The sequence below is a fragment of the Schistocerca serialis genome, chromosome 8 (genome assembly GCF_023864345.2).
Source record: "Schistocerca serialis cubense isolate TAMUIC-IGC-003099 chromosome 8, iqSchSeri2.2, whole genome shotgun sequence".
NCBI classification, from domain to species: Eukaryota; Metazoa; Arthropoda; class Insecta; order Orthoptera; family Acrididae; genus Schistocerca; species Schistocerca serialis.
This window is the reverse complement of record NC_064645.1, coordinates 247,177,597-247,205,231: the sequence shown is the minus strand read 5'-3', so window position 1 is coordinate 247,205,231 and position 27,635 is coordinate 247,177,597. Positions and strand designations below refer to the sequence as shown.

Below are 27,635 nucleotides of genomic sequence, written 5' to 3'. Positions count from 1 at the left end.
AGAAATTGCAGTCGATACAGAAGAGAAGATAGGAGATCTAGACTTAACCAGAATTTAAAGTAGATTGAAGACTTGAGGTTAGATAAAGCAGAAGGGATAGGTAATATCCCATCAGAATTTCTAAAATCATAGGGTGATGTGGCAACCAAACCACTATTCATGTTTGTGTGCAGAATCTATGAGACTTGGGACATTGCATCACAATTTCAGAAGAGTGTCATCCACACATTCCGAAGATGGCAAGAGCTGATAAGTGTAAGAACTATCACACAATTGGCTTAATAGCACTTGCGTCCAATTTGCTGACAAGAACAATACACGGAAGAATAGAAAAGAGTTGAGAATCTGTTAGAAGGAATTTGGAAAGGTAAAGGCAGCAGAGGGGCAGTCCTGACATTGCACTTAATAACAGAAACAAGACCAAAGAGCTTCATAGGTTTGGTCGACTTTGAAAATGTGCTCAACAACACAAAGTGATGCATGACGTTTGAAATTCTTAGAGCTATAGTGAATGGTGGTAATACGCAATATGTACAAAAACCAAGAGGGAACACTAAGAACGGAAGAAGCATTCAGATTAAAGGAGGAGTATGAGTCTATCACCCCTGCTGTTCAATCTACACATCAAAGAAGTAATGGTGGGATTAAAGTCAGGGTGACAGGATATCAATTAGTTATAACAGCACACTGAATGTGTCTCACACCTTCTGAATAAATGTTGGAACAGAAACTTCAACTGTTACACAACTCTACATACACTAGCCAGAGAATTTCAATCTGCAGTTTCTGCACACCACATTAACATGATTACAATAAATCTGTCACTTCTATTTCCTCTGCAACAAGGTAACAAAAAATCGTATGTACACATTAAATATTATTCCAGACTTTGCTCCAATCAGTATCAACTGTTTTAACCTTTTTTGAGTTTCCACTTTTCCCTCCACAAACAGTATGATAAAATAAAGAATATCACAATTTGTAACAGATGCATTAAAGAAGCTTCACAGATTTAATCAATTTAAAAGATACAGTCTTTAAGTTCCTTAAAATAATAACAAAAATAACTTAAATGCCATGACAAGAAGTATAAAATTCAACAGATCATTTACAGAAGTTTATATTTTGTACATGCAAATGATCACTTAATGATATGGAAACTAAACAGCAGTGCCATGATTAGTACATGGAACATGATTTTTTTCCAATTACTCTTTGTTCTTAAGTAATAGCTCAGTGCAGGTTCAAGCAGTCTCTCAGAAATTGATATAGTGTGGAAGGAATTTATGAGCTGTTCCTTGAGTTACAATGCAAATCTAGAAGTCAAAAGATGCTGCTGGAAAAAGTGAATTCCACTTACTAACAGTAGTAACTTACAAAGTTCATTTTTATAAACACAAAAGAACCTCTTGTGAGGTCTCATTTTCTTGGTACTGAAATTAGCTGAAGGATTTTGGCCTGAAATGTTTAAATTCAAACAATAAGGTGACTATTATATTCACCTGTATCTGTTAAATACCATAAATACTGCACTAGTTTATGGCTGTAAATGAACTAATTTGTTCTTACAGTTAGTTGTGACTTATGTGGCTCTATACTGTATAATCTGCAGCACCACTTTCAGTATCACAGTACAAAAATGGGAGGAAAAAATTCTACACATTTAGCATAAATATTTATCTAGATAAAATGAATGTTCCACTTCACTGAAAAATGGGATTGCCAAGACAGTATTAACAAAACACCTGAACACTATAAAATCTGGCTTCTCTTAGAGGGACCTTCTGACAGTACACAAAAATCTGCTCTGGTATGCACAAAATTAAAGCTGACTATTTCCTGGAGCAGAAAACTTAACTTATTAATTCACTTGGTAGCCAAAACACAAAGCCACAAAGATGAAAGTTACATCTGAACATGATCTGCTCCTAAACAATCACCTCTTCACTTGGCAACTAACAAATTTGTTTTTAAGTTACATACTACCTATTAAACAACAAGGATGTACTAAGTTTCATTCTCACTGAATCATAATTTGGAACATAGGTTTCATCTAACAGTATCACTGGGTATTAATGAACTACCAAAGAGTAACCAACATCACACAATGTAATATGATGAAAGCAAAAATTAACAATCAAGGAAGTTAGCAGCCATCAACAACTCTAGAGCAATCTCAGGTGCAATAGGGAATTCTGGTATCTCCGTTGAGCTGTTCGTGTAACGTACTTTGTACGTAAAGTACATACACACCTTCTGCAGAACATGAGAGCTGAAAATTAAAGTTCTGACATAAGTGAAATTCTACACACAATGCACCATTGTAACAATATATTCTATGTCGCATTGCAAATTAACAAATGCTGCAGTGCTTACCCTAGTTTTAAAGAGAAAAAAGGAGATAATCAGCAACAACATAACGTGTCAATATACGTCTGACAGTATACAGACACACAAACAAAACCATATCTTCCTAATTAACGCAAGAGATATAAACAGTTGAAAACTTACGGGATTTCTCTAAAATTAACTTCATTGGTTTCATTTTCAGCGAACTGTCCAGGTCCGCTGAGCATAGCTTTAATAGTTCCCGACGTCAGGGCATGTTCTCGTTTGACTATAAATTCGTGGCCATCCGATGATATCAGTTTGACATACATTGCATCGGGGCCCTCGCACCCGCCGTAGACCTTTTCTTCATCCTAAGGGAGGCAGAAACTGTTGTAAAATTATTGAATTAATGCAAAACGCTCTTTAACTTCGTGATAGTACGTTGACCAACCTTTTTGTCATCCGAGATGTCGCCAGACATAGTGATACTGAACTCTGAAACATTATTTCAATTACATTTGACTGTGATATTACGAGTGGCAGATCTGCGAACTTTCGAAATTATACGCCATGGGCGCATAGATCAAAATAACACCAAGCAGTCTTTTTTAATCTTACGTACCTAATTCAATCTTCTGAGTATGACTTTCAATACTGTACACTACCACAACTCAACAGCATCGCTGGGAACTCGTTTCCGGTTTCAAAATTAAAGTCCACTGTCAACGAATATCACTTTCGGCGTACTGCAAGCGCCATCTGACGCATATTCTCTCTCATACGAACAAAGATATTAAAGAATGTTGAAGCCTCCAAAGATTAAATCGTTACTACGTTAGATTGAAATGTCTTCATAGGAACTTCTTAGATATGTCGCATCCAAAACGGATGGTTCTTATTTCTTTGTGTTGATGTTTGACTGTGTTGTTATCAAACATGTAGGCGGCCCAATAAAAATCGCGATAAGCACGTGATAAAAGAAACAATGGCCCGACAAGGATGTGTGTACGTATCGTTTTGCTGGCACAGCAACGTAAGCATCACTTGAAGGTGGACGTGATAGAATGGCAGCTACGATACTGGTAACTGGTGGGGCTGGGTATGTGGGCTCACACACAGTAATTGAATTACTAAACTCCGGGTATGAGGTGGTGGTCGTTGACAATCTAGTGAATGCTTGCCAAGGTGAGAGGTTGTAGAAATTAACATTTAAATAGTTGCTGCACTTTAAAATGTGAATGACATCGTGAAAATGTTGTCAGTATCTTAACACGACTGTCTTGTAATATTTTACACTTTAACTTGTACCGTACTGTACTTTAGCAGCTTCATTTTATGCTTGGGCTAATTTATTATTTTCTTTCTTAACGCTGCTATTCACATTTCCCTTAAAATGGTGAAAAGAAAACTTAGCACAGCCAGTTTCAGGATCCATGTGGTGTCTGGGGGTAGATTCTGAAGCTATACTATACCTTACTAATTACAATAACCAAATAATCGCATACAAAAATGTTACAAATAGATTACAAAACTATTACAAATAGATAACTTCTAGCAGTGATATTCTAAAATATAGAGCACGTTTTCTCCAGACTAATTTGCTTCATAATGCCACAGAACTGCATCCAGCAAATCAATGATTTGTGAAGATTCATTATTTTAACACTACCGCTGAAATTTTATGCTAATTTAGTTGTAGTTGCTTTGTGATTGAAGTATAGAAAATCATTTTCTGTGAATTTAACCAGCATATTGGACCTTGAAGTACCAAATTTTGATTTTTTTAGAACACTGATGTTTATTGTTTCGGTGGACCATCTAAAATGTAAGATTTTTTTTATGGATTTTGTGTGAGTCTTCCTTTTTTTTAAAAAAAATTTGTCGTTTTTTAAAAGAGAGAGATTACAATATTTTAGATAGTCTGACTTACATTTTGAAGTTTCAGTTTTCTGTTTTTTTTTTTCCACATGAATCATGGACCTTGCCGTTTGAGGGGAGGCTTCTGTGCTTCTGTGATACAGATAGCCATACCGTAGGTGCAACCACAACAGAGGGATATCTGTTGAGAGGCCAGGCAAATGTGTGGTTCCTGAAGAGGGTCAGCAACCTTTTCAGTAGTTGCAAGGGCAACAGTCTGGATGATTGACTGATCTGGTCTTGTTTTAACACTAACCAAAACGGCCTTGCTGTGTTGGTACTGCGAACTGCTGAAAGCCATAATTTTTCCCGAGGGCATGCAGCTTTACTGTATGCTTAAATGATGATGGTGTCCTCTTGGGTAAAATATTCCGCAGGTAAAATAGTCCCCCCATTCGGATCTCTGGGCAGGAACTACAGTGGAGGACGGTGTTATCAGGAGAAAGAAAACTGGTGTTCTACAGATCGGAACGTGGAATGTCCGATCCTTTAATAGGCAGGTAGGTTAGAAAATTTAAAAAGGGAAATGGATAGGTTAAAGTTAGATATAGTGGGAGTTAGTGAAGTTCGGTGGCAGGAGCAACAAGACTTCTAGTCAGGTGACTACAGGGTTATAAGTACAAAATCAAGTAGGGGTACTGCAGGAGTAGGTTTAATAATGAATAAAAAATAGGATTGTGGGTAAGCTACTAAAAAACAGCTTAGTGAACGCATTATTATGGCCAAGATAGACACAAAGCCCATGCCTACCACAGTAGTAAAAGTTTATATGCCAACTAGCTCCGCAGATGACGAAGAGATTGAAGAAACGTATGATGAGATAAAAGAAATCATTCATGTAGTGAAGGGAGATGAAAATTTAATAGTCATAGGAAAAGGAAGAGAAGGAAATGTAGTAGGTGAATATGGAATGAGGGTGAGGAATGAAAGAGAAAGCCACTGGGTAGAATTTTGCACATAGCATAACTTAATCATAGCTAACACTTGGTTCAAGAATCATGAAAGAAGGTTGTATACATGGAAGAGGCCTGGATATACTGGAAGGTTTCAGATAGATTATATAGTGGTAAGACATAGATTTAGGAACCAGGTTTAAATTGTAAGATATTACCAAGGAGCAGATGTGGACTCTGACCACAATCTATTGGTTATAAACTGTAGATTACAACTGAAGAAACTGCAAAAAGGTAGTAATTTAAGGGGATGGGACTTGGATAAACTGACAGAACCAAAGTTTCAGGGAGATCATTAGGGAACGATTGACCAGAATGGAGAAAAGAAATAAAGCAGATGAAGAACGGATAGCTTTGAGAGATGAAATAATGAAGGCAGCAGAGGATCAAGTAGGTAAAAAGACGGCTAGTAGAAATCCTTGGGTAACAGAAGAAATATTGAATTTAATTGATGAAAGGAGAAAATATAAAAATGCAGTAAGTGAAGCAGGCAAAAAGGAATACAAACGTCTCAAAAATGAGATCGACAGGAAGTGCAAAATGGCTAAGCGGGGATGGCTAGAGGACAAACGTAAGGATGTAGATGCATATATCACTAGGGGTAAGAAAGATACTGCCTACAGGAAAATTAAAGAGACCTTTGGAGAAAAGAGATCCACTTGTATGACTATCAAGAGGTCAGATGGAAACCCAGTTCTAAGCAAAAAAGGGAAAGCAGAAAGGTGGAAGGAGTATATAGAGGGTCTATACAAGGGCGATGTACTTGAGGACAACATTATGGAAATGGAAGAGCATGTAGATGAAGATGAAATGGGAGATACAATACTGCGTTAAGATTTTGACAGAGCACTGAAAAGTGAAAACAAGGCCACGGGAGTAGACAACATTCCATTAGAACTACTAATTGCCTTGGGAGAGCCAGCCCTGACAAAACTCTACCATCTGGTGAGCAAGATGTATAAGACAGGCGAAATACCCTCAGACTTCAAGAAGAATATATTAATTCCAATCCCAAAGAAAGCAGGTGTTGACAGATGTGAAAATACTGAACTATCAGTTTAATAAGTCATGGCTGCAAAATACAAACACGAATTCTTTACAGATTAGTGGAAAAACTGGTGGAAGCCGACCTTGGGGAAGATCAGTTTGGATTCCGTAGAAATGTTGGAACACGCGAGGCAATACTGGCCCTACAACTTATCTTAGAAGCTAGATTAAGGAAAGGCAAACCTACTTTTCTAGCATTTGTACATTTAGAGAAAGCTTTTGACAATGTTGACTGGAATACTCTCTTTCAAATTCTGTAGGTGGCAGGGGTAAAATACCAGGTGCAAAAGGCTACTTACAATTTGTACAGAAAACAGATGGCAGTTATAAGAGTCGAGGGGCATGAAAGGGAAGCAGTGGTTGGGAAGGGAGTGAGACAGGGTTGTAGCATATCCCCAATGTTATTCAATCTGTATATTGAGCAAGCAGTAAAGGAAACAAAAGAAAAATTTGGAGTAGAAATTAAAATCCATGGAGAAGAAATAAATACTTTGAGGTTCGCCGATGACATTGTAATTCTGTCAGAGACAGCAAAGGACTTGGAAGAGCAGTTGAATGGAATGGACAGTGTCTTGAAAGGAGGATATAAGATGAACATCAACAAAAACAAGGATAATGGAATGTAGTAGAATTAAGTCGGGTGATGCTGAGGGAATTAGATTAGGAAATGAGACACTTAAAGTAGTAGATTAGTTTTGCTTTTGGAGAGCAAAATAACTGATGATGGTCAAAGTAGAGAGGATATAAAATTTAGACTGGCTATGGCAAGGAAAGCATTTCTGAAGAAGAGAAATCTGTTTACATTGAGTATAGATTTAAATGTCAGGAAGTCGTTTCTGCAAGTATATGTGTGGAATGTAGCCATGTATGGAAGTGAAACATGGATGATAAATAGTTTAGACAAGAAGAGAATAGGAGCTTTTGGAATGTGGTGTTACAGAAGAATGCTGAACATTAGATGGGTAGCTCACATAACTAATGAGGAAGTATTGAGTATAATTGGGGAGAAGAGAAACTTGTGGCACAACTTGGCTAGAAGAAGGGATCGGTTGGTAGGACATGTTCTGAGGCATCAGGGAATCACCAATTTGGTATTGGAGGGCAGTGTGGAGGGTAAAAATCGTAGAGGGAGACCAAGAAATGAATTCACTAAACAGATTCAGAAGGATGTAGGTTGCAGTAGGTACTGGGAGATGAAGAAGCTTGCACAGGATGGAGTAGCATGGAGAGCTGCATCAAACCAGTCTCTGGACTGAAGACAACAACAACAACAATAATTTTTATTCAGTTTCTTATAACCTTTAAAAGACACCGTGTGCGTTATGACAGTAGTCTTGAAAATTCTAAATTTTACCCAGTTGCTTAAATTTTACTTTACATTTAAGCATGGTATCCAGAGCATAATTATTAGGACTTTGGAGTCATTAATAATGCCAGAGTCAGCCAAATAACAGTTATTTTCTTATTTTATTAGTCAATTTATTACATTATTAGATTTGTATATTCTTGTTTAGACAAAAATTTGATTTTCCAATGTTACCTGTAAAAATATTTTAACTTACCAGTGCTCTGCGAAGTTGTTGTTGGAAAGCTCTTGTAGAATATAAAACATTTGGATTAAAGGATGGCGCTCACTGAAAAGCAGAAACGTTCAGCTGCTGATTGGTGCACACACAAAATAAAAACCTGGCTAATTTTCAGAATTATCCTTTGCTCAGCAAGAGTGAAATACACACACACACACATACACACACACGCGCGCGCGCTCCTACATGGTGCTGGCTGGATTAACAAAGTCAGTGCTATATTTCCGCGGGCACACTAGTATTGGTGGGTGTAGTGTTGGGTGGGATGGGGTAGGTAGAGAGGGAGGTAAGTGGCAGGTAAGGAGAGCAATTGAGGGTGGCTGGCTAGCTGCTCACAGGGAGGTGGCCAGTTTGCCGGCCAGGAATGTGGGAGGGAGGGAGAGTGGCTGGCATATGGGCTGGCACAATTGTAGCAGTCAGCTGGAAGTGGCACACCATTTTACTTCCTGGATCACGATTGATACATTTCCCTGTACACCAACATCCATCATGACCTTTCTGTTGTCAGACAACATCTCTCCCAACATTCTTCAGACTCCAAACGAACCAACTTATTCCTTATATAGCTTACTAACTATATTCTGGCTCACATCGACTTTTCCTTTGAAGGGAAGGCTTACAAACAAATCGACAGCACAGCCATGGCCACCCACATGGCATCGTCCTGTGCCAAGCTGTTTATGGACCAGCTAGAGGAAACATTCCTAGCCTCCCAAAATTGCCAACTGCTAGCCTAGTTCAGGTTCATTGATGATACCTTCAAGATCTGTTCTCAGGGCCAAGACACCCTATCTATATTCCTTCATAACCACAGTACCTTTTCTCCCATCCATTTCACCTGGTCCTCCTCCTACCCAATGCACCATCTTCCTGGAAATTGAGCTACACATCTATATTGGCTCCATCCATACCTTTGTCCACATTAAACCCACTAACCACCAAGAGTATCTTCATTTTGGCAGGTGCCATGTCTTCCACACCAAAAAAATCGCTCTCATACAGCTCAGCTATTAATAGACAACATATCTGCAGTGACAAGAACTCCCTTGCCAATCTTGGTGAAGGCCTCACGAAGGCCTTCATATACAGACACCACCTCCGAAACCTAGTCTACAAACAGAGTTCCCATGCTGTATCCTCGCACACACCCTATCCTCCCACCACCCCCAAGAATTAGCCATAAAGGAGCACCCTCCTCCTCATCCAGTATCACTCTGGACTAGAACAACTGAACCGTGTCCTTTGCCAGGTCTTTGATGATCTCTCATTCTACCCTGAAATGAGGGACGCCATATTCAAGATCCTTTCTACCCCTCCCAAAATGATGTTCCGTCACTCACCCAACCTACATGTCACTTTACCACATCCATAAGCCACTTGTACTGCCAACCCCATGCCACAGGGATCATATCCCTGTAAGACATGCCTAATACAGCCACCCAACATGGTGTACTGCAGTCCTGTCACAGGCTTATCCTAACCCGTCAGAGGCCAGGCCACCTTTACAAATAGCCACGTTGTATGCAAACTCCGCTGCACACACTGCACAGCTTTTTATGTTGGTATGACTACCAGCTAGCAGTCCACCACGATGAGTGGCCACTGCGAAACTGTTGTCAGGAACAAAGTTGACCATTCGGTGTCACAACACGCTCAATTTCAATGACTGCTTCACAAATCATGCCATCCGGATCTGTCCACCATCAGCTTCTCTGAACTAGGCAACTGCACTCCAGTTATTGTTCTGGCTTCAGTCTCAGCTAAATCAGTGCCTCTGCACCCTCCACCCAACAGCTTCCTCTTCCTCCCTCCTATCCGCCCGTCCCAATTCACATCCCACGTTGCCTTTAGTGCCGACAAGTCAACACTTCTGGTTCCTTTAATCCAGAATACTAATAATAATTTACTTAATCTTACATTTATGTTATATACGCATTAAGGCAGTATGAATTCTATTGACATCAATGCACATTTTATGTAAGGACCACGAAGTCAAGTTAGAGCAATTACAGCCTGAATGAGATTTTCACTCCGCAGCAGTGTGTGCGCTGATATGAAACTTCCTGGCAGATTAAAACTGTGTGCCGGACCAAGTTGGGGCCTTTGCCTTTCGCAGGCAAGTGCTCTACCATCTGAGCTACCCAAGCATGACTCGCGCCCTATCCTACAGCTTTACTTCTGCCAGTACCTCGTTTCCTACTTTCCAAACTTCACAGAAGCTCTCCTGTGAACCTAGCAGAACTAGCACTCCTGGAAAAGGTCCTGAGTTTGAGTTTCGGTCCAGCACACAGTTTTAATCTGCCAGGAAGTTTCAATTACAGCCTGTCCAGAGTGGTATAGCCAGTCGTTTTTCTCCCACTCCTTTTGTGAGTGGAACAGGAGAGGACACCGTATGGTGGCCTGAGGAGTATTTATGTAGATGTAGAAGTGTGTGGCAGATGGTACTTCCCATTGTGCCGGTTATTAGGGCTTTTTCCCTTTCTGTGCACAGGTGGAGTGTGGGATGAATGATTGTTTATATACCTCTGTGTGCACTATAATTAAACTAATATTATCTTCATGTTTCCTGTTCAAGAATAATCGCATTATGCAGATCCAGTTGTAGAGTCTTATTCACATGATTTTTCAGTCTAGTTTTCATTACAAGTATATTTTCTGTAAATCCAATATCATTTACTTCCATTCTATGTGAAGTAACATAGAGATGCCATTGTACCATAATTCTTTCAAAATTTATGTATCCCAGGGGCTCACAATTCTTTTGAGAGTACGTGTGTGCAAACACCAGACCCAAGCCATCTCGGCATATCTCCTCTTCTTGGGCCAAGGAACTATTCTATGATTGTTTCATTCCCTTCAGCTTGACCTCCAACAATTGCCCTACCTAATGTTGACTTGAACCTACCTCCAGTCATTTTTGGTTATTCAACTTTGCCTTGTTTGATAGATCTTGCACCCCATTCAATTCATTTACAAATGGCTGCCATTAACAAGTTTCACCTACTTACTGTCTTCCAAATTTCTCCGTATTGCAGGCCCTGCAGAGAATGTCACTCTGTGTGTGTGTGTGTGTGTGTGTGTGTGTGTGTGTGTGTGTGTGTGTGTCAGCGTGTCAGCAGGAACTCCCACAGTGTAGCTCAGTGACTATACAGGGAATACACTGTCGATGCCTGAGCTGATCCCTCCCAGTAAATGCTCAGGAGTATGAGTTTATATTGTTTGTCTTATTTGGTACTTCAGAGCAATGACCTCCATGCCAAGTGGCCATGGCCTTGGTAGGGTGACACTCGTGGGGAGATGAGTGAGAGGCACCATGACAGACCAATAGCAACTAAGAGAACCAAGTTAAACCACTCTGGAGTCGTACAGCCCCAGCAGTCTCATAAGATCAGTTGACTTACTATAACACAGAAGAATATAATCCCAGTATTTTTCCCCTGATTAGCTATGAATTGAAATGAAAAGTAACCTGTTAAACAAGGAGAGAGATACGTGCTTCAGTTCCTGATCCATACTATGACTGACTGTGAATCCTTTTCAAATTCCTAGCTATTATTGTTTGTGAAAGAAATTGAAGACGTGTAGAGTAAGGTATTTCAATAAACAAAGTGTGGAACAGATCTGTGCTGATTAAAACAGCTTTCTCCCTCACTCATTTGCGTTGATACACTGTGACTTGAGGGTGACTCATCACTGCAAAGAGTTAAGATTATGTTTACAGATTTTATGTAAAATTCTGTGTACCTCCCACACCAAGTGCACAAAATTTGGCCACGTGTCATCTTGTACAAATCAACCTACCTGTAGAGATTACAGGCATCCCTACACATGTATGACCATTGTACAACTGGCTCACTGCACAAATTTTGTGGAGGATCACTCCCACCAATCACCAGCCTGCGTTGTTGCAAGATATCATCATCTATTATTGTTTTAACACAACAAAGAAATCGGGCAAAAGTGGAGCATCTTTACCCTGTCCAGATGATTATAAGCTACTTCTGAAATGTAACCTTTACATCATGTGCAGTGAGGAGAAATGTTGCCTCCACCTCCTGGTCACTGGTCCCTAGCAGCCATTTTATTTCATCCGTTCATATAAGGAAGGCTACCCTCACTCTCGCCCCTTCCCCCTAACTGCTTTTATGTATGTGCTGGGGACTTCAACTCTATCCACCCATATAGTAAAGACTTCTAGCAGAGGGCTCCCCCCTCCTGGTCCTACTACCCTAACCCCCACAATTCCACACCCTAATGACAGCCAGTGGCTGCAAGAAAGGTGAATATTGGGCCGCAGAGGAGTCTTTTGTCATCTGTACCAGACTCGGCCTGGATATTTTTTCTCCTGAATCCAGATTCAATTAGAAGTAAGAGGAGGGAAAGGAGAAACCATAAAGAGGAGGAGGAAATGAAGAAACCACAGACAATGGCAGCCCCAGCTGCCCTATAAGTGCATGTGCACGCTCACACACACACACACACACACACACACACACACACACACACACACACACACACAGAATTGTTTATAGTTAGTCACTACCTAGCTGAACTGGAGCACTTGCTGTCGCTTTACACTGTGGCTTCAGGAAGCCAAATTCCCCACAGCATATTCACCCATTATACATAATTACTGAACAGAATTAAGCCTGAAAGAACACCTGGCAGGTTGTGTACTCTGGTCCTTGAGATTGTCTCTAGTAACCAAACACCACTTGATACCATGGCTAAAGTTGTGGCAATGTGCACACAGATGAGTGTAGAAATCACATTTGCAATATATATCCTCATCTCAAGGTTGTGATGACATACTGTGGGATTATTGATTTTATCTGCTAGTTGATCGCGCCCATTATTTTTTCTTTTCGGCATAAATGCCCATAACCCTTTCTGGTGCAGCTCTGAGACCACAAACCTTGGTAACTTCTTAGAGTAGGTGTTATAAAATCTTAAGCTTTTTGTTTTGAATTTACCCATTTATTCAATAAAAGTTACACATCTTTGTGATAGTGATCACTATCTGATCATTTTATCCCTCCCATAGCAGTACTCAATTGGACGCCCTATATATTGGGTTCTTAAGAATACTGCCTGTCAGACTTTTAGCACTTTGTCACTTTAGACATAAATGGCCCTGAGTAGCATCGAGAGCTGCATCTAACCATTCCTCAGGCTAAAGTCAATAACGTCAAGTGAGTGATATGTAAGAGATTGTAGTATATTCCTGGATTCCCCACTTAAAGCAGGTCCTTAAAACTTTGTAAGTAGCCTTTCTTTTTGTATAGTTTCCATCATATTCAACTGTCTAATAGCTCAGTTTCTTCAGCATCTCCGTGACTCTCTCCCTATAATCAGACAAACCTGTGACCATTTGTGCTGGCCTTCTTTGTATACAGTGAATATCTCCTGTTAGCACTATGCGGTACAGCTCCCATGCAGTTGAGGGTTGGTATGGGAATAGTAGCAGTTGTGATGCATGTTATTAGAAATTGTACACTGTTCTCATGACCATTCAGACATGGGAAGACTACATAGTAAAGATGAATGCGAAATAAATAGAAGTAGTGGCTCATGTCATGCCTGAAGAATGTGAAGTGTTTGAGAAGGGGAAGTTGACATCTGCAGATAAGATTAGCTATAAATGTGGCAACAGATGTTCTGTTGAGAAATTATCTAAGCTGTCTGTTCATTACTGATAAAATCCACACTCCATTTCTCATATGTGCTAACCTACAAATATATGGAATAATCATTCTGGTTAGATTGCTCCTCGTTTTGAAAATACCTGTGGCAATGGAAGCTGTTAAAGTGAAATGCATTCTGATTTTTTTATTAATAATGAACACTCCAATCTCATTTCCTAAACTGCAGATTTCATCCTTCAAGTCTCTTGTACACAGTATTAGTCTCTGTTTGGCATTAGTCCAAAATAATAACAACAATAGTAATAATAACAAGATAGTTATTACAATGTAATTGATACAACATGACTGTTTTCACAGATGCCTCTTGAAACATGATGAGGGTAGCTACGTATTTTATTTTAATAAAGTGCAATGGCAAGGTAATGATTTACATATATAGCAAGTATGCCAGGACCCATGTTGCAGATTATCTGAATATCACCATGAAACATAATTCTCTGGGAATAAGGATGTTAAGTACGGATGAATAACATTAAACAGTGTTGTATAATACACCTTAGATATGTATGAGTGTACATGTTTGTGGGGGATGACCCATATCTGCCGTAACTCGGTAACTATTTTAGAAAGCTGCTACATCTTAGATGTTAATAAAGTTAAAGCCTTTTTGAAAATCAGTGGTGTAAGAAGGAGAGTAATGCAAGAAATGGCCAGTAAATTTGAAAGTAATTTTTTACTGGTCTGTCAAGATATTAACAAAATTTTGGACTTACATGAAGTCTGTAAACAAATTAGAACCATCTATACTATACAGTCATTCAGTGATCACTCTGGCACCAAAATGAATGTTGACAGAGATGGCTGAAACATTAGTCTTCTGATATTTTTCGCTTTGAAGGTTTGTAATAGAATTCCTCCTTTCAATCATTTTAAAAATGCCAGAGTGACAGAGATTGAAAAGTTATTGGGAATAGAAAATTAACTAAAATCATTCAGAACAGGAAAGGCATATTTTTAATTTGGCTTTGGTTTATTGAAACATGACCATCAGTTTGGATTCTGTTTAGATTACACAAAAGAACTTGCTCGACTTTTAGCAACAGTTTATCACAAGTCACTAGAGACATAATGAGCTCCAGGCAGTAGCAATAAATAAATAAATAAATGCAGGTCATTCCCATTTTCAAGGAGAATCATTGGACAGATACACATTACTGTAGGTTTGTATTACTAACATCTGTCTATTTTGTGGAATCATGAGTAAGTTTTATGTTTGAGTATTACTGCTTTTCTTTAGAATGGCACTCTCCTCTGTGGGAATCAATATCTATTACACAGGGATAGAGCATGTGGAACAAAGCACATTCTGTTTGTCACTGAAATTCGGGAATCAGTAGATAACGGCATCCAGAATGTACTTGACACATTTAGTGAACAAAATAAGAGCTTACCAAGTTTCAGAAAAAATTTGTGACTGCATTCAGGACATTGTAGCATATAGAGTTTCTCGTGTCATCTTTAATGGTACAAAATTAACTGATGTAAAAGTAGCTTCAGTAGTACGATGGGAGGATTTAATGGCCATTGCTGTTCATGATATGTACAGGGTATATTAGCAAGAATGGTCAGTATTCAGAGGTATGACAGGAACGATCATTTGAAGTAAAAAAGTCTAGTAATCAGGGGCTTTAAAATGCACACCTTAAGAACTATGTGCATTTCTTCATCTCTGATGCTGGGAAACAAATTTCTTCTACTGTAAGCTATTTCCTTTCTATATTTTGGGAGGAAGTAGAATGCACCAAAACAAGAAAAAATTGTATAGTAGACATAGACTCCGGCAGGCAAATGAGCTATGAGCACTTTTTCAGTAGAATAGACATGTTTCACAGTCTGAAGATGACCAAGTGCTCAAAACTCTTAATTTATGTGCTTCAGAGCCCATGTTTATCACATTTTTTTCTTGTTTTGGTCCTTACCTCCTCTCAAAATATGGAAAGCAAAGAACTTGCAATAGAAGATGAAGTAGTGTTAACAGTTCTTACAGTGTGCATTTTAGAGCCCATGTTTACTTTATAGTCTTCTGCTTTGAATGATCCTCTCGTCATATCCCTGAATATTGACCATCCCTCCGGGGACACCCCTTGTAAATGATCTAGTGCATAATACCAGAAGCTGTGTGAGGCTACTGAAAGATTATAGTGTTGTGTATGGAAATGTTGCAGTGCTAGAGAGTTGTAGTGAAAGGCAGAAGGTAGGATCTACCCTTGGTGCAGGGGTTGGCAGTCAGTATTCATCACAAATAAGTTTAATAAGTTGCTCATAAACAGGTGGAAAGACCCACTATTATTCTATTACTTTATTGGTGTTTAACCATGGCAAACAGTAACAACCATAAAATACCTAGAGAGTTTGTGTCCAGAGTGAATAGAATGACCACATAAAACTAGTTGTGGCAAAGGTATAAGACAGATATTTATTGAAAGTTTATCCATGAAATAAATGGCTTAAAAACTGTGGATCTAGTGATTCTTGAGTATTGCTCTTCAGCCAGGGACACTTATTTTGTAGGAATGTTTGAGGAGCTGTAGATGATCTCAAGATGAGAAGTTAGAGAAGACTTTAAGAGACATGACCAATTTCTCTACAGATTTTTTTAATAAGTGCCAGAGTGTCACAGAAATGCTATTCAAATACCAGTGTCTGATGCTCTCACAGAGAGGTTTATTGTCAAAATGTGAAAGTTTATGTTCCAAGAACACTCAAGTAATGTATTACTTCCCATCACATGGACCTCACAATACGACCATAACAAAAATGCAAGAGAAATTTCAGCCATTTTTTAAGTCTTCTGATTGGTTTATTGCAGCCTACCACAAATTCCTCTCCTGTGTCAATCTTTTCATCTCAGAGCAGCGCTTGCAGCCTACTTTTTCAATTAATTGCTCTAAGTTTTCAAATATCTGTCTTCCTCTATAGTTTTTACTCTATGTAACTCCTTGTAGTGTCAAGGAAATTATTCCACAATGACTTAACAGATGTCCTATCATCTTGTCCCATCTTCTTGCTAGTGTTTTCAATATCTTCCTTTCCTCATGATTCTGTGGAGAACCTTCCATTCTCTACCTTATAAGGCCACCTTATTTTCAAAATTCTTTTGTAACACCATGTTTCAAATGCTTTGATTCTCTTCCGTTTCCATTTTCCCACAACCCACGTTTCTTCCCCATACAGCGCTCTGCTCCATATGTATATTCTCAGAAATTTCTTCATCAAATGAAGGCCTTTGTTTGATACTAGCAGACTTCTCTTGGCCAGGAATGCTCTTTTTGCCAGTGATAGTCTGCTTTTCATGTCCTTCTGACTCCATCTATTGTGGGTTATTTTGTTGCACGTGTAGCAGAATTCTTTAACTTGATGATGTAGACGTAGACCCTATAAGTAGTGAGAGAAGAAGTGCACAAAGCCACCATATGTGTGAAAAAAAAAAGGAAAGACAAAATCAAACAATGGAAAGTCGAGGAGGGAATAACACAGTATCGTGAAAAGAATATATTGCTACTCGCTGTATAGAGGAGACATTGAATCACAGGTAGGCCAATAAAAAGACTGCTGTATATTTTAGCTTTCACTCAAAAGGCCTTCTTCTGAAGTAAAACAAACACACACACACACACACACACACACACACAAACTAGCACACACATGAACACTGTCTCTGGCACTGTGAATCTCAAAACAAGCTTCTAAAATTATTTTTATATCTGGAGGAAGACAATCCTGTAAACAGAAACAGTGTCTGAACTTGTTCTGCTTTACAAGAAAGAAGCAGACAGGTGTAGACTATAGAGCTATTAGTTTATTAGTGACTAAAGTTGCCATCAACCATGTAGGCATTAACTTGAGATTCGCAGATTTAGAGAAAGCTGTTGACTCAGTTTCAGCAGAATCTGTAGTAACAACCCTCAAGAAGCAAGTTATTATTGTCATCTTTATTATTATTTGTCACATCGGACCACTTGAGCTGTACCACATCCACAGTTTCTTTGAAGGTTGTAGTTTGTGGTTCTTATGGTCTGCCCACTAGCTTTTCATTTGTTGTGATCATGATTTCCTCAATTCATCTGAAACCTTTGTAACCTTTATGTGTGTCCTTTCTGCAGGAAATGTGTGTATTAAGAAGGGTGTTAATTTTATCTTGGTTCTTTGCATCACTTTCTCAAGTTTAAAAGCTTTGAGATTGTGCTGCATTTCTTAAATCCATGTCCCCCTATCTTCTTTCCCAGATTTCTCATCAGTAGTTGTAAGATTCTGTTTTCTGGCAGGGAGAAGAAATATAAGAAACAAGAGATTATTTCCTTCTTCATTGTAGTGATGATTGCTTTTGAATTCTGCAAGGTACAAACAAACACTGTATGTTACACAGGGCAAACAAGAATTACATAGATCACTACTCACATTAGAGTCCACAATCAGTGGATTGTCGGTCCCACAAAGTGATGCTAGAGGATGAGTCCACAACCACAAAACGCCAATCAGTTAGCTGGGGACCATAAAGGTTGTGTTCAAAGTTCTTACTGGCTCAGAAATATGGCCAGTCAATTTCACAGGAAAGGTTGCAAGCCAACCGCTCCGTAAGGATGGAGACGTCCATCAGCAGCAAAGTATGAGCCATGCAAAGAGAGACACAAAACAGAATCTGGTTTCACAGTGATGTCATAAACACTTAGGTAGTAAGGCAAATTCTGAACTGCTTCATGTAGCAGAGTGATCTCTCTTGCTAATAAAGTGCTTACCTTATTTGAACACTGCTTTCCCCCAAAACTTACCAAGGTTAGAGCAAAGTATACAAAGAAGCCATGGATTACTCGAGGAATAGGGGTATCTTGTAAAACAAAAAGAAAACTGTATCTGTCAATCCGAAACATTTCCAATGTTGATGCTATAGCACATTATAAGAAATACTGCAAAATATTAAAGACTGTAATACGGATGTCAAAGCAAATATATTACAAGGAAAAGATAGTCATATCAGATAACAAAATAAAGACAATATGGGATATAGTGAAGGAGGAGACCGGTAGAACCAGACATGAAGAGGAACAAATAGCATTAAGAGTAAATGATGCATTGGTGACAGATGTGTATAGTGTTGCAGAACTTTTTAACAAACATTTTATAACTGTTACTGAAAAGATGGGGTTGTCAGGTTCGGTAGATGCTGCTATGGATTACCTTAGACCAGACATTTCAAGTAACTTCCATAATATGAATTTGACCCTCACTACCCCAACAGAAATAATGTCCACCATAAAATCTTTAAAATCAAAAACATCTAGTGGGTATGATGAAATATCAACAAAGTTAATTAAAGAATGTGATTCTGAGCTAAGTAACATATTAAGCTATCTGTGTAACCAGTCGTTTATCAGTGGAATATTTCCCGAATGGCTGAAATATGCTGAAGTTAAGCCACTGTTTAAGAAGGGAGATAAAGAAATAGCATCAAATTTCCGTCCAATTTCACTGTTGCCAGCATTCTCAAAAATTTTCGAAAAAGTAATGTACAGTCGTCTTTATAACCATCTTATCTCAAATAACATACTGTCAAAGTCACAGTTTGGATTTCTAAAAGGTTCTGATATTGAGAAGGCTATCTACACTTACAGTGAAAATGTACTTAATTCATTAGACAAAAAATTGCAGGCAACTGGTATATTTTGTGATCTGTCAAAGGCATTTGACTGTGTAAATCACAATATCCTTTTAAGTAAACTAGAATATTATAGTGTAACAGGAAATGCTGCAAAATGGTTCAAATCTTATATCTCTGGCAGGAAACAAAGGGTGTTATTAGGAAAGAGATATGTATCAAGCTATCAGGCATCATCCAACTGGGAACTAATTACATGTGGGGTCCCACAAGGTTCCATTTTGGGGCCCTTACTTTTTCTTGTGTATATCAATGACCTTTCATCAGTAACATTACCAGATGCCAAGTTTGTTTTGTTTGCTGATGATACAAACATTGCAATAAATAGCAAATCAAGTGTAGTCTTAGAAAGATCAGCCAATAAAATATTTGTAGACATTAATCACTGGTTCCTAGCCAATTCTTTGTCACTAAACTTTGAAAAAACACACTACATGCAGTTCAGAACTTGTAAGGGGTGTCCCAAGAGTATATGTCTAACATATGATGACAAGAAGATAGAAGAAGTGGACGGTGTTAAATTCTTGGGATTACAGCTTGATAATAAATTCAACTGGGAGGAGCACACCACAGAACTGCTGAAGCGTCTTAACAAATCTCTGTTTGCAATGCGAATTTTGTCAGACATAGGGGATATAAAAATGAAAAAGCTGGCATACTATGCTTACTTTCATTCCATAATGTCATATGGGATTATTTTCTGGGGTAATTCATCAAGCCAAGCTAAAGTTTTCCGGGCACAAAAACGTGCAGTAAGAATTATATGTGGTGTGAACTCAAGAACATCCTGCAGAAGCCTGTTTAGGGAACTAGGGATACTAACCACAGCTTCCCAATATATTTATTCCTTAATGAAATTTGTCATTAAAAATATATCACTTTTTCAAACCAACAGCTCAATTCATGGAATCAATACTAGAAATAAGAATAATCTTCACAAGGATTTAAAGTCACTTAGTCTTGTACAAAAAGGTGTGCATTATTCAGGAACACACATTTTCAATAACTTGCCAGCAGCCATAAAAAGCTTAACAACCAATGAAATTCAGTTTAAGAGAAGCCTAAAGGATTTATTGGTGGCCAACTCCTTCTACTCCATTGATGAATTTCTGAGGAAAACCAACTGATTTGTATATAAGTACAACATAACTTCTGCACAATTTCAGTGCAGTAATGTGTTCACTGAAAATTTGTGTGTGTGTGTGTGTGTGTGTGTGTAAGTATAATCTAACTTCTGCACCATTTCAGTGCAGTAATGTGTTCACTGAAAATTTGTGTGTGTGTGTGTAAGTATAATCTAACTTCTGCACCATTTCAGTGCAGTAATGTGTTCATTGTAAATAAGTATTACAGTAGTTGTATTACATGTTTCTTACCTTATAAATAAATATAAAACTTTTTTATTTTAAATTCAGTGCAATAGTATTTGTAAAATGACTCTTAGTGTTCATTAAAAAATGACGATCATTCCACTTGGGACCTGTGGAATGGTACATTAGCTTATTTGTTTTAGTTTAAATATTTGTCATGTATTGTTGTTTTTTCTGACATGTTCCACATCCTGGAGGACCTCCTCACTACGGATCAATTGGAATGAAAGTAAATCTAATCTAATCTAATCTAATACATTGTGCCTGACTTTGTAGGCTCCTTGATGCCACAGGTCTTGCCTATTGCAAATGCTATCTGCAGTCATTGCTAGTGTTGCTCGCTGCATCTATTGGGCTGTCTCCCATCAATATGCCCTATGCTGGTTGTATTGATATCCTCACCCAGCAGTAGATCAAATGTGTTTGCATCTTCAGCACTGCTATTAGGATACAATAATTGGATCAGTCTCTCAGTAGATAGTTTCATTGTCGAGGATTCTCCTAATTCTGTCAACCTATTTTTCTTTTTTTTTAGGGAAATACCTATATTAGTATAAAAACGAATATATACGTAATGTTAATACAGGGAAATTTGGATTTGAAACAGGAGTCAGGCAAAAGAGCTTGCATATCACGAAAACTATTCTCAGCAGCCCTAGAGAAATTTTCACGTCCTTCACCAAGAAAAAGAGTGACAGGGTATTTGTTAGTGAAATGTATCTGAACTGCTTTCGTTTTACTGTTGACATTGTGCTGTGTGCCTCTTCATGCAGAAAACCATCAGCAACTAATGGGAGAAGTTTATACAATAACTTTGAGAGTGGACCTGAAAATTTTTTGTAATAAGACCAAAATAATATACATTAGGCACAGCAGAAATAAAATAATACACATTAACAATGCAGTGAGTTTTTGTGTTTAGGGCAGTTGAAGACAACCACATGGACAGCATAAGAAATAAGGAGAAGGTTGAAAATGGGCTGTTTTATCTGTGTGGTAAACTGAACTGTTTTGGGAACAAGTCTTCTTCTGTGTCTCAAATAAAAAGTTTACAGTCAGTATGTATTACCAGTTTTGATTTTTGGCAGTGAGAGATTGATTTTTTACTGCAAAAAATATTGAAAAATTGATGGTTGCTCAGCAAGCAATGGAGAGATTCATGTTGGAGGTTACTAGGAGAGATGGGGGAAACTGAGAAAATGCACAAAGAACAGATTGCATTGGAAGATATAGTTATGAATATGGTGGAAATGAAATGTAGATAAGCAGGACATACAGCAAAGCAAGTGAATAGTAAATGTCCCAAGGAGTCACTGTGCTGGGTTCCAAGAGATAATAAAACGCTTCACATGACAGCACAATGGAAGTGCAAACACCCTATCCCATATTCCTATAACATCAATTATTGAACTACTTAGTTGGAGAGAGGGAGTTCCCAACTGTGTTTTATGTTCTTATACTGTGTGTTGCTGTCCTTATATTTTTATTGTTTCTGTTTTAATCTTCTTCCATGTAGAGAAATGAAACTAGGTTTGTAAATAATTAAATCAAAATTAATGTGAAAAATACTACTCTATGTTCGTAAAAGTCATGACCCTTCCCTATCCCCACCCCCCACCCTCTGAACCGCTCTTCCATACACACCAATAGAAACACAGTTAAGGAGAACTTCATCATGATTTTGCTGTTACGCAAATAATTACTGAACAAAGTGAAAAATTTGAAGTATTTAGACAATTGTGTTTGTACAGATCTTTCTTGGCTGAACTCCTCCTCTTCCTGCAAAGGCTTAATTCAGATTCGCCTGGTCCTTTTCCAAATTTACCTTTCTTGTCATTGACATCAACCATATTCAAGTCCGCATTCAAACTGTAGTCCATATAAAACCCCTACAGCCTAGACATCTGCGGCGAACATATCTACTCCATCATTAAATCCCTCAAAAAGTACACCAACAATCTCTCCCAAGCTTTCTCTTCCCACAACTACCCTGCAGATCTTAATTACAAACAAATCTCCTGGACAGTATCATCTACTCACCCTCTAATTAAAACAGCCACCTCTTCTAAAAACCTCAGAACCACACCCCTGTTTTCCAGTGCCACCCAGGCTTTGAATGCCTCAGTATATTACTCTTCCAAGGGTGGGACTTTCTCAGTCATGACCTGAAATAAGATAATCTCTCTCTGATATCCTCCCTATATCACCCACTATTGCCTTTCATCACCCTCTTAACCTCCATAACATCGTAGTCACGCTATATAACATCACCAAACCATTATCCCAACTGCAAGGTTCCTATCACTGCAATCACCCTCCCCTGTAAAACATACCCCCAGCCCACTACTGGTAAATCTGCAATATCAGAGGCAGAGCTACTTCCAAAAGTACATTTTTTTTCTTTTTCATTGACAGACTTGTGTCAACTGCACAGAAAGTATTTAATATACACATGACCACCACTAAACGGGATAAAAACACTGTCCATCTCGAGGACACGCAGTATGCAGTTCCTGAACATGGTCTACAGCATGAATCAGTGACCTGAGTGCCTGTATTTTGTTTATTGTTTTTAACAACAGTGTAATAAAAGAGACTGCACACACACAAGTGCCTGTATTTTATTTATTGTTTTCAACAACAATGTAGTAAGAGACTGCACACACACACACACACACACACACACACACACACACACACACACACAAGGAAGCGCACCTCACGCACACACGACCACCAACTACAGCATCTCAGGCCGGAAAGCGCGAGATGCTGGAGTTGGTGATAATGTGTGAATGAGGTGTGCTTGCTTGTGTATGTGGCTGTAGTGTGCCTCTCTTTCACTGATGAAGGCTGTGGTGACTGAAAGCTTTATGTAAGTGTCTTTTAATTGTGCCTGCCTGCAACTTGACATGACTTCTTTAGACCCTATTCACCCAGGGCTACCTGACAACGAAGAGACTGGGAGAATGGATGACTCAAGTAGCCGATCACAATCACATAGGCACGACATGAGAGTCCGTTATTGCCAAGTCACTTGTGGCGTGAATAGAAAATTAAAGCAGTTCCACTGGCTGTGGGCAACTAATGTATGTAGTGCGCTTTTTTGTGTGCTATGGCCCCAGTAATACAATGTTCTGTGACTCTATTAGTGATGATCATCTTATAATAGAGTATTATTATTACTGTTGGTACAGAAGGAGAAAAGAGCTGTGGGTTCATCCTTACACTGAGAATAAATTAAATTTTAGGTTACAAGTTGCCTAATTGCTTGGGTGCATTGGACAGGAAACATGTCCGCATTGAAAAATTACCTGGGACATGTTCAACTAACTTCAATTATATACAGTCCACTCCACAGTATTGTTGGCATGCTGATGGTTTAATAATTATCATTGAAACTGATTATGCAGGTAGAAATAGTGATGGAGGAATATTTCGTGCTTCAGCAACCAAAAACTGGATTACAAATGGAAGATTAAACTTGCCATTCCCTTCGAGGCTACCAGATGATGAAAATGAATATAATGTCCCTTATTATTTTGTAGGAGATGAAGTGTTTCCGTTATTACGCTACTTGATGCCACCATATACACAAAGAACACTCAATAACGCTAGATAAAGCAGAGGAAGAAAATCTGTTAAATGCTTATTTGGAATGCTAACACAGAAGTTTCAAGTCCTGAGCAGTCCTTTTCATTCTCGAACTACAGGAAGTGTAGTGACATAATAAAATTCGTGTGCATGCCACATAATTTCTTTCGAAAATATGAGGGTATCCAATACAGTTGTGGTGAGCAATAATGCAACAACTTCAAAACGCCAATAGTCAGAATCCTGCCAAGGAAAGACATTGCACTGCATCCTCATTCTGCTGCTTATGAAGTAAGGAATTATTTAGCCAACTACCTTCTGACACCTTGTGCTTCCCCCCCGTGGCAGTGGAAGTACTGGATCAATAGTAATCAGGATCTACTATAATAGTCTTTCTTCACAAAATTATTCATTTGTAATGTGTATTTCTGTAATACTTATAAATAAATTTCTGTATGATTTTATTTACATATTGATATATAATTAAAAATGTTTTAGTTACATATTTATTAAATTCTTTGCGTGGTGGGTGCTTATAAATCATTGAGTAGTTTTTCAATAAAATGGATCTTAAAGCATAGTACGTAGGACTTATTTATTTTATGTTAAAAATTTTAATGACTGATAATGAACTTACCTGACAGATCAACCTCCTTGGCTACTTCATGCCATGCTCTCTCATGTCACCTCCTTCCTTTAATACCCTTTCAATTTGTAATTTTATAGTTACGGATATTTCTCGCACGAATTTCAAATTAAACATTTGTTCATACATTGCACAAGCCAATGGTACGAATGCAACTGAGAGACCAGGTGACTAGCATGTCGGGTCACATAGTATCCAAGTTGCGACGACTCTGGAATGCTGCTACTGAAGTATCCCTGCGTGGGCGACCCCACCTAATTACACATGCCGGGTCTCTTGGTTGCAGAGTATCTCAGTCACTAAGAGACTTGAGTATCCCCATGTCAACAGGTCTTTAGACTAACAGCAATCTGTCTTCTCCTACATTGTTGATATTCCTACCTGGAGTTTCCATTGCTCTACTGTATTGGTTTTAGTTTTTCACCTTTGTTCCTTCCTTCCTTCTTCTTTTTGTTTCTACTGTTGTAGTTTTTAACTACACTGTTCACTTCTCTTCCCCCTAATCAGTCTATATTTCACACTCTGTCCTTTCTATGTCTGGACTGAAGTGGGCACAGTGCTTACCATTGTACTGTTTCTGATATGATATGATGCTCTCTTTGTCTCCTGCCCTTTCATTGTTGTTTATTCTTGTCCACACTACTGGTGGGTCCGTCTTGTCCTGGGGACAGAGTGACCTTCCCTTCGTTTTTGATCTTTCCCAACCTATGTATGTCTCCTCACTGGAGAACAAGCTAAGATAGTGTCATCACATTTATATGTATCTATCAATAGTACTAAACACTTTGCCTCCTGGATGGCATTACTGTACAGTAAATCCGTTTTATAATTTATTAGTTTTCTTGATTGAGTACAGTTAGACCCCCCACTCCAATTATGTGCTCACTGCTGATTCAACATTTCAATAACACCCTGAAAACTGCAGTACATGTGGTAGTCATGAAGTTTTAACTATCACAACAAAAAATAAAGTTATGTACTTTATTTTTTGTTTGTTTGCAGGTACATGCTTACAGTTTTCACAAAATGTCACAGCCCATTGATAAAATAATTTATAATGTGGTAATTCATTTTCAGCGGTAGCAGCTTAAAGTTTGTAGCTGTTTCAGACAAATCCATATAACTTCTTTAACCGTGTGGGTTGGCCTAACATGGCTACAGCAATTCTACTGCTGCTGGAAATAAAGTACCATGCGCAGGCAAATCCAGATAACTTCTTTAACCTCTGAATTGGCCTGACATGACTGCAACAATTCCACTGCTGCTGGAAATAAAGTACCTTGTGATACTCCACTGCTGGGCTGTGCGATTTTGTTTTGGTACCTGTAGAGGCATACAGTGGCTTGGTAATTTCAACATGTACCAAAACTGTAGACATGTATGTGCAAAAAAGCTGAAAATTGGGTACGTAACTTTGTTTTTATGAGATAATAACTGAAACTTTTTGGAGTGTTTCTCTTACCTTTCTCCCCATCAGCACAACATTTTTACACTTGAGCAGCACTCTACAGACTGTCTAAAGTGAAGAAGTCTTTGCAGACTTCATCGCAGCAGACGAGAATGTTGCTGTACGTTAGATTGGGTATATTTCTCCACATTAACACACTGACTACCACATGAGTTATATATAACTCGCAGATAATTTTCTCTTTGAGCCACATGAAGTAAATAAAACTCGTGAACATATTCTCATTTAAAATTCCATGCTAACTCTCAGCGGCATACGGTGAAAGAAATCATATGTGTGGCCTACGGTTATCTAGAGTGCAAGAAAAGTTATAGGCATTGGTATTCATGAGTTCTACCCAACTCACATGACTCAGTCATCCTGGACTTTTCTTCCTTTTGTAATTTAATTTTAAACATTACTTACACTATAGAATGTAAATTACGTACTGTTTTTATTTACATTTTCCAACTGGATTTGAAAAAATTGGGTAATGGCACTTTGTTCCTCTAACGCCTATATGCACTGGGCACTCTTTATCTAACACGTATATGCACTGTGTTAAAAAAAAACTGCACAGACCTGTGGGTCACAGTTTTTACAGTTCCATGCAGTTTTGTTGGCATTTCTTGATAGCTTGCTGTCATCCATATTCATACATCATTTTTGCAGCACTGTGCACCTTTGTCTGGCTACTCCCACGTTCATAAGTGCACAATCTGCAAGCAATGCATTGGCTTTAGTGAGGGATGTCTTAGGTTCATATGCATCTTTTGTGCGGAGCAGTTTGTCACTTTCTCTTTTAACTCAGGGGTTGAGGTTTTCTTAATGTTGATGTAGCAGTCAACAGCATGTGTGTTTACCATTGCTGATCCTGTCATTAATTCGATCGCTAGCTTCCTGTACCATTTTACTCTCCATCTTAGACAATGGGAGTATGTCTTCATGTGTAGTTCCTTCTCTAGATTGTTGCACAGATGACAAAATGGTAGATATTGAAATAGATGACAGAAGGATAGAAAACTATTAAAATCACTCAAAAGAGGAAAGGCCGCTGGACCTGATGGGATACCAGTTCGATTTTACACGGAGTACATGAAGGAACTTGCGCCCCTTCTTACAGCGGTGTACCGTAGGTCTCTAGAAGAGCGTAGCGTTCCAAAAGATAAGGGCACATGTCATCCCCGTTTTCAAGAAGGGATGTCGAATAGATGTGCAGAACTATAGACCTATATCTCTAGCGCCGATCAGTTGTAGAATTTTGGAACCTGTATTATGTTAAAGTATAATGACTTTTCTGGAGACTAGAAATCTACTCTGTAGGAATCAGCATGGGTTTCGAAAAAGACGATCACGTGAAACCAAGCTCGCGCTATTCGTCCACAA

At 38.6% G+C, this 27,635-nt stretch overlaps 2 protein-coding genes across 3 annotated transcripts in view; one reads left to right on the top strand and one right to left on the bottom strand.

Moving 5' to 3' along the window:
* Positions 1 to 978: 978 nt before the first annotated feature.
* On the bottom strand, positions 979 to 3,107 carry LOC126416041 (elongin-C). Its single transcript, XM_050083506.1, has 4 exons — positions 2,954 to 3,107; positions 2,783 to 2,826; positions 2,512 to 2,702; positions 979 to 2,272 (listed from the first exon to the last, which is right to left on the bottom strand). The coding sequence occupies exons 2-4, from the start codon at positions 2,810 to 2,812 to the stop codon at positions 2,131 to 2,133; spliced, it is 363 nt and encodes a 120-aa protein (XP_049939463.1). The 5' UTR covers positions 2,813 to 2,826; positions 2,954 to 3,107; the 3' UTR covers positions 979 to 2,130.
* Positions 3,108 to 3,228: 121 nt separating this feature from the next.
* LOC126416040 (UDP-glucose 4-epimerase) overlaps positions 3,229 to 27,635 on the top strand; it is a 103,165-nt gene continuing 78,758 nt past the window's right edge. The window contains exon 1 of one of the 2 annotated variants that reach the window (XM_050083504.1): positions 3,229 to 3,516. In XM_050083504.1, coding sequence (XP_049939461.1) covers positions 3,396 to 3,516 — 121 coding nt within the window. In that variant the 5' untranslated portion in view covers positions 3,229 to 3,395. The remainder of the gene's footprint in view (positions 3,517 to 27,635) is intronic. The other variant, XM_050083505.1, reaches the window with a different exon arrangement.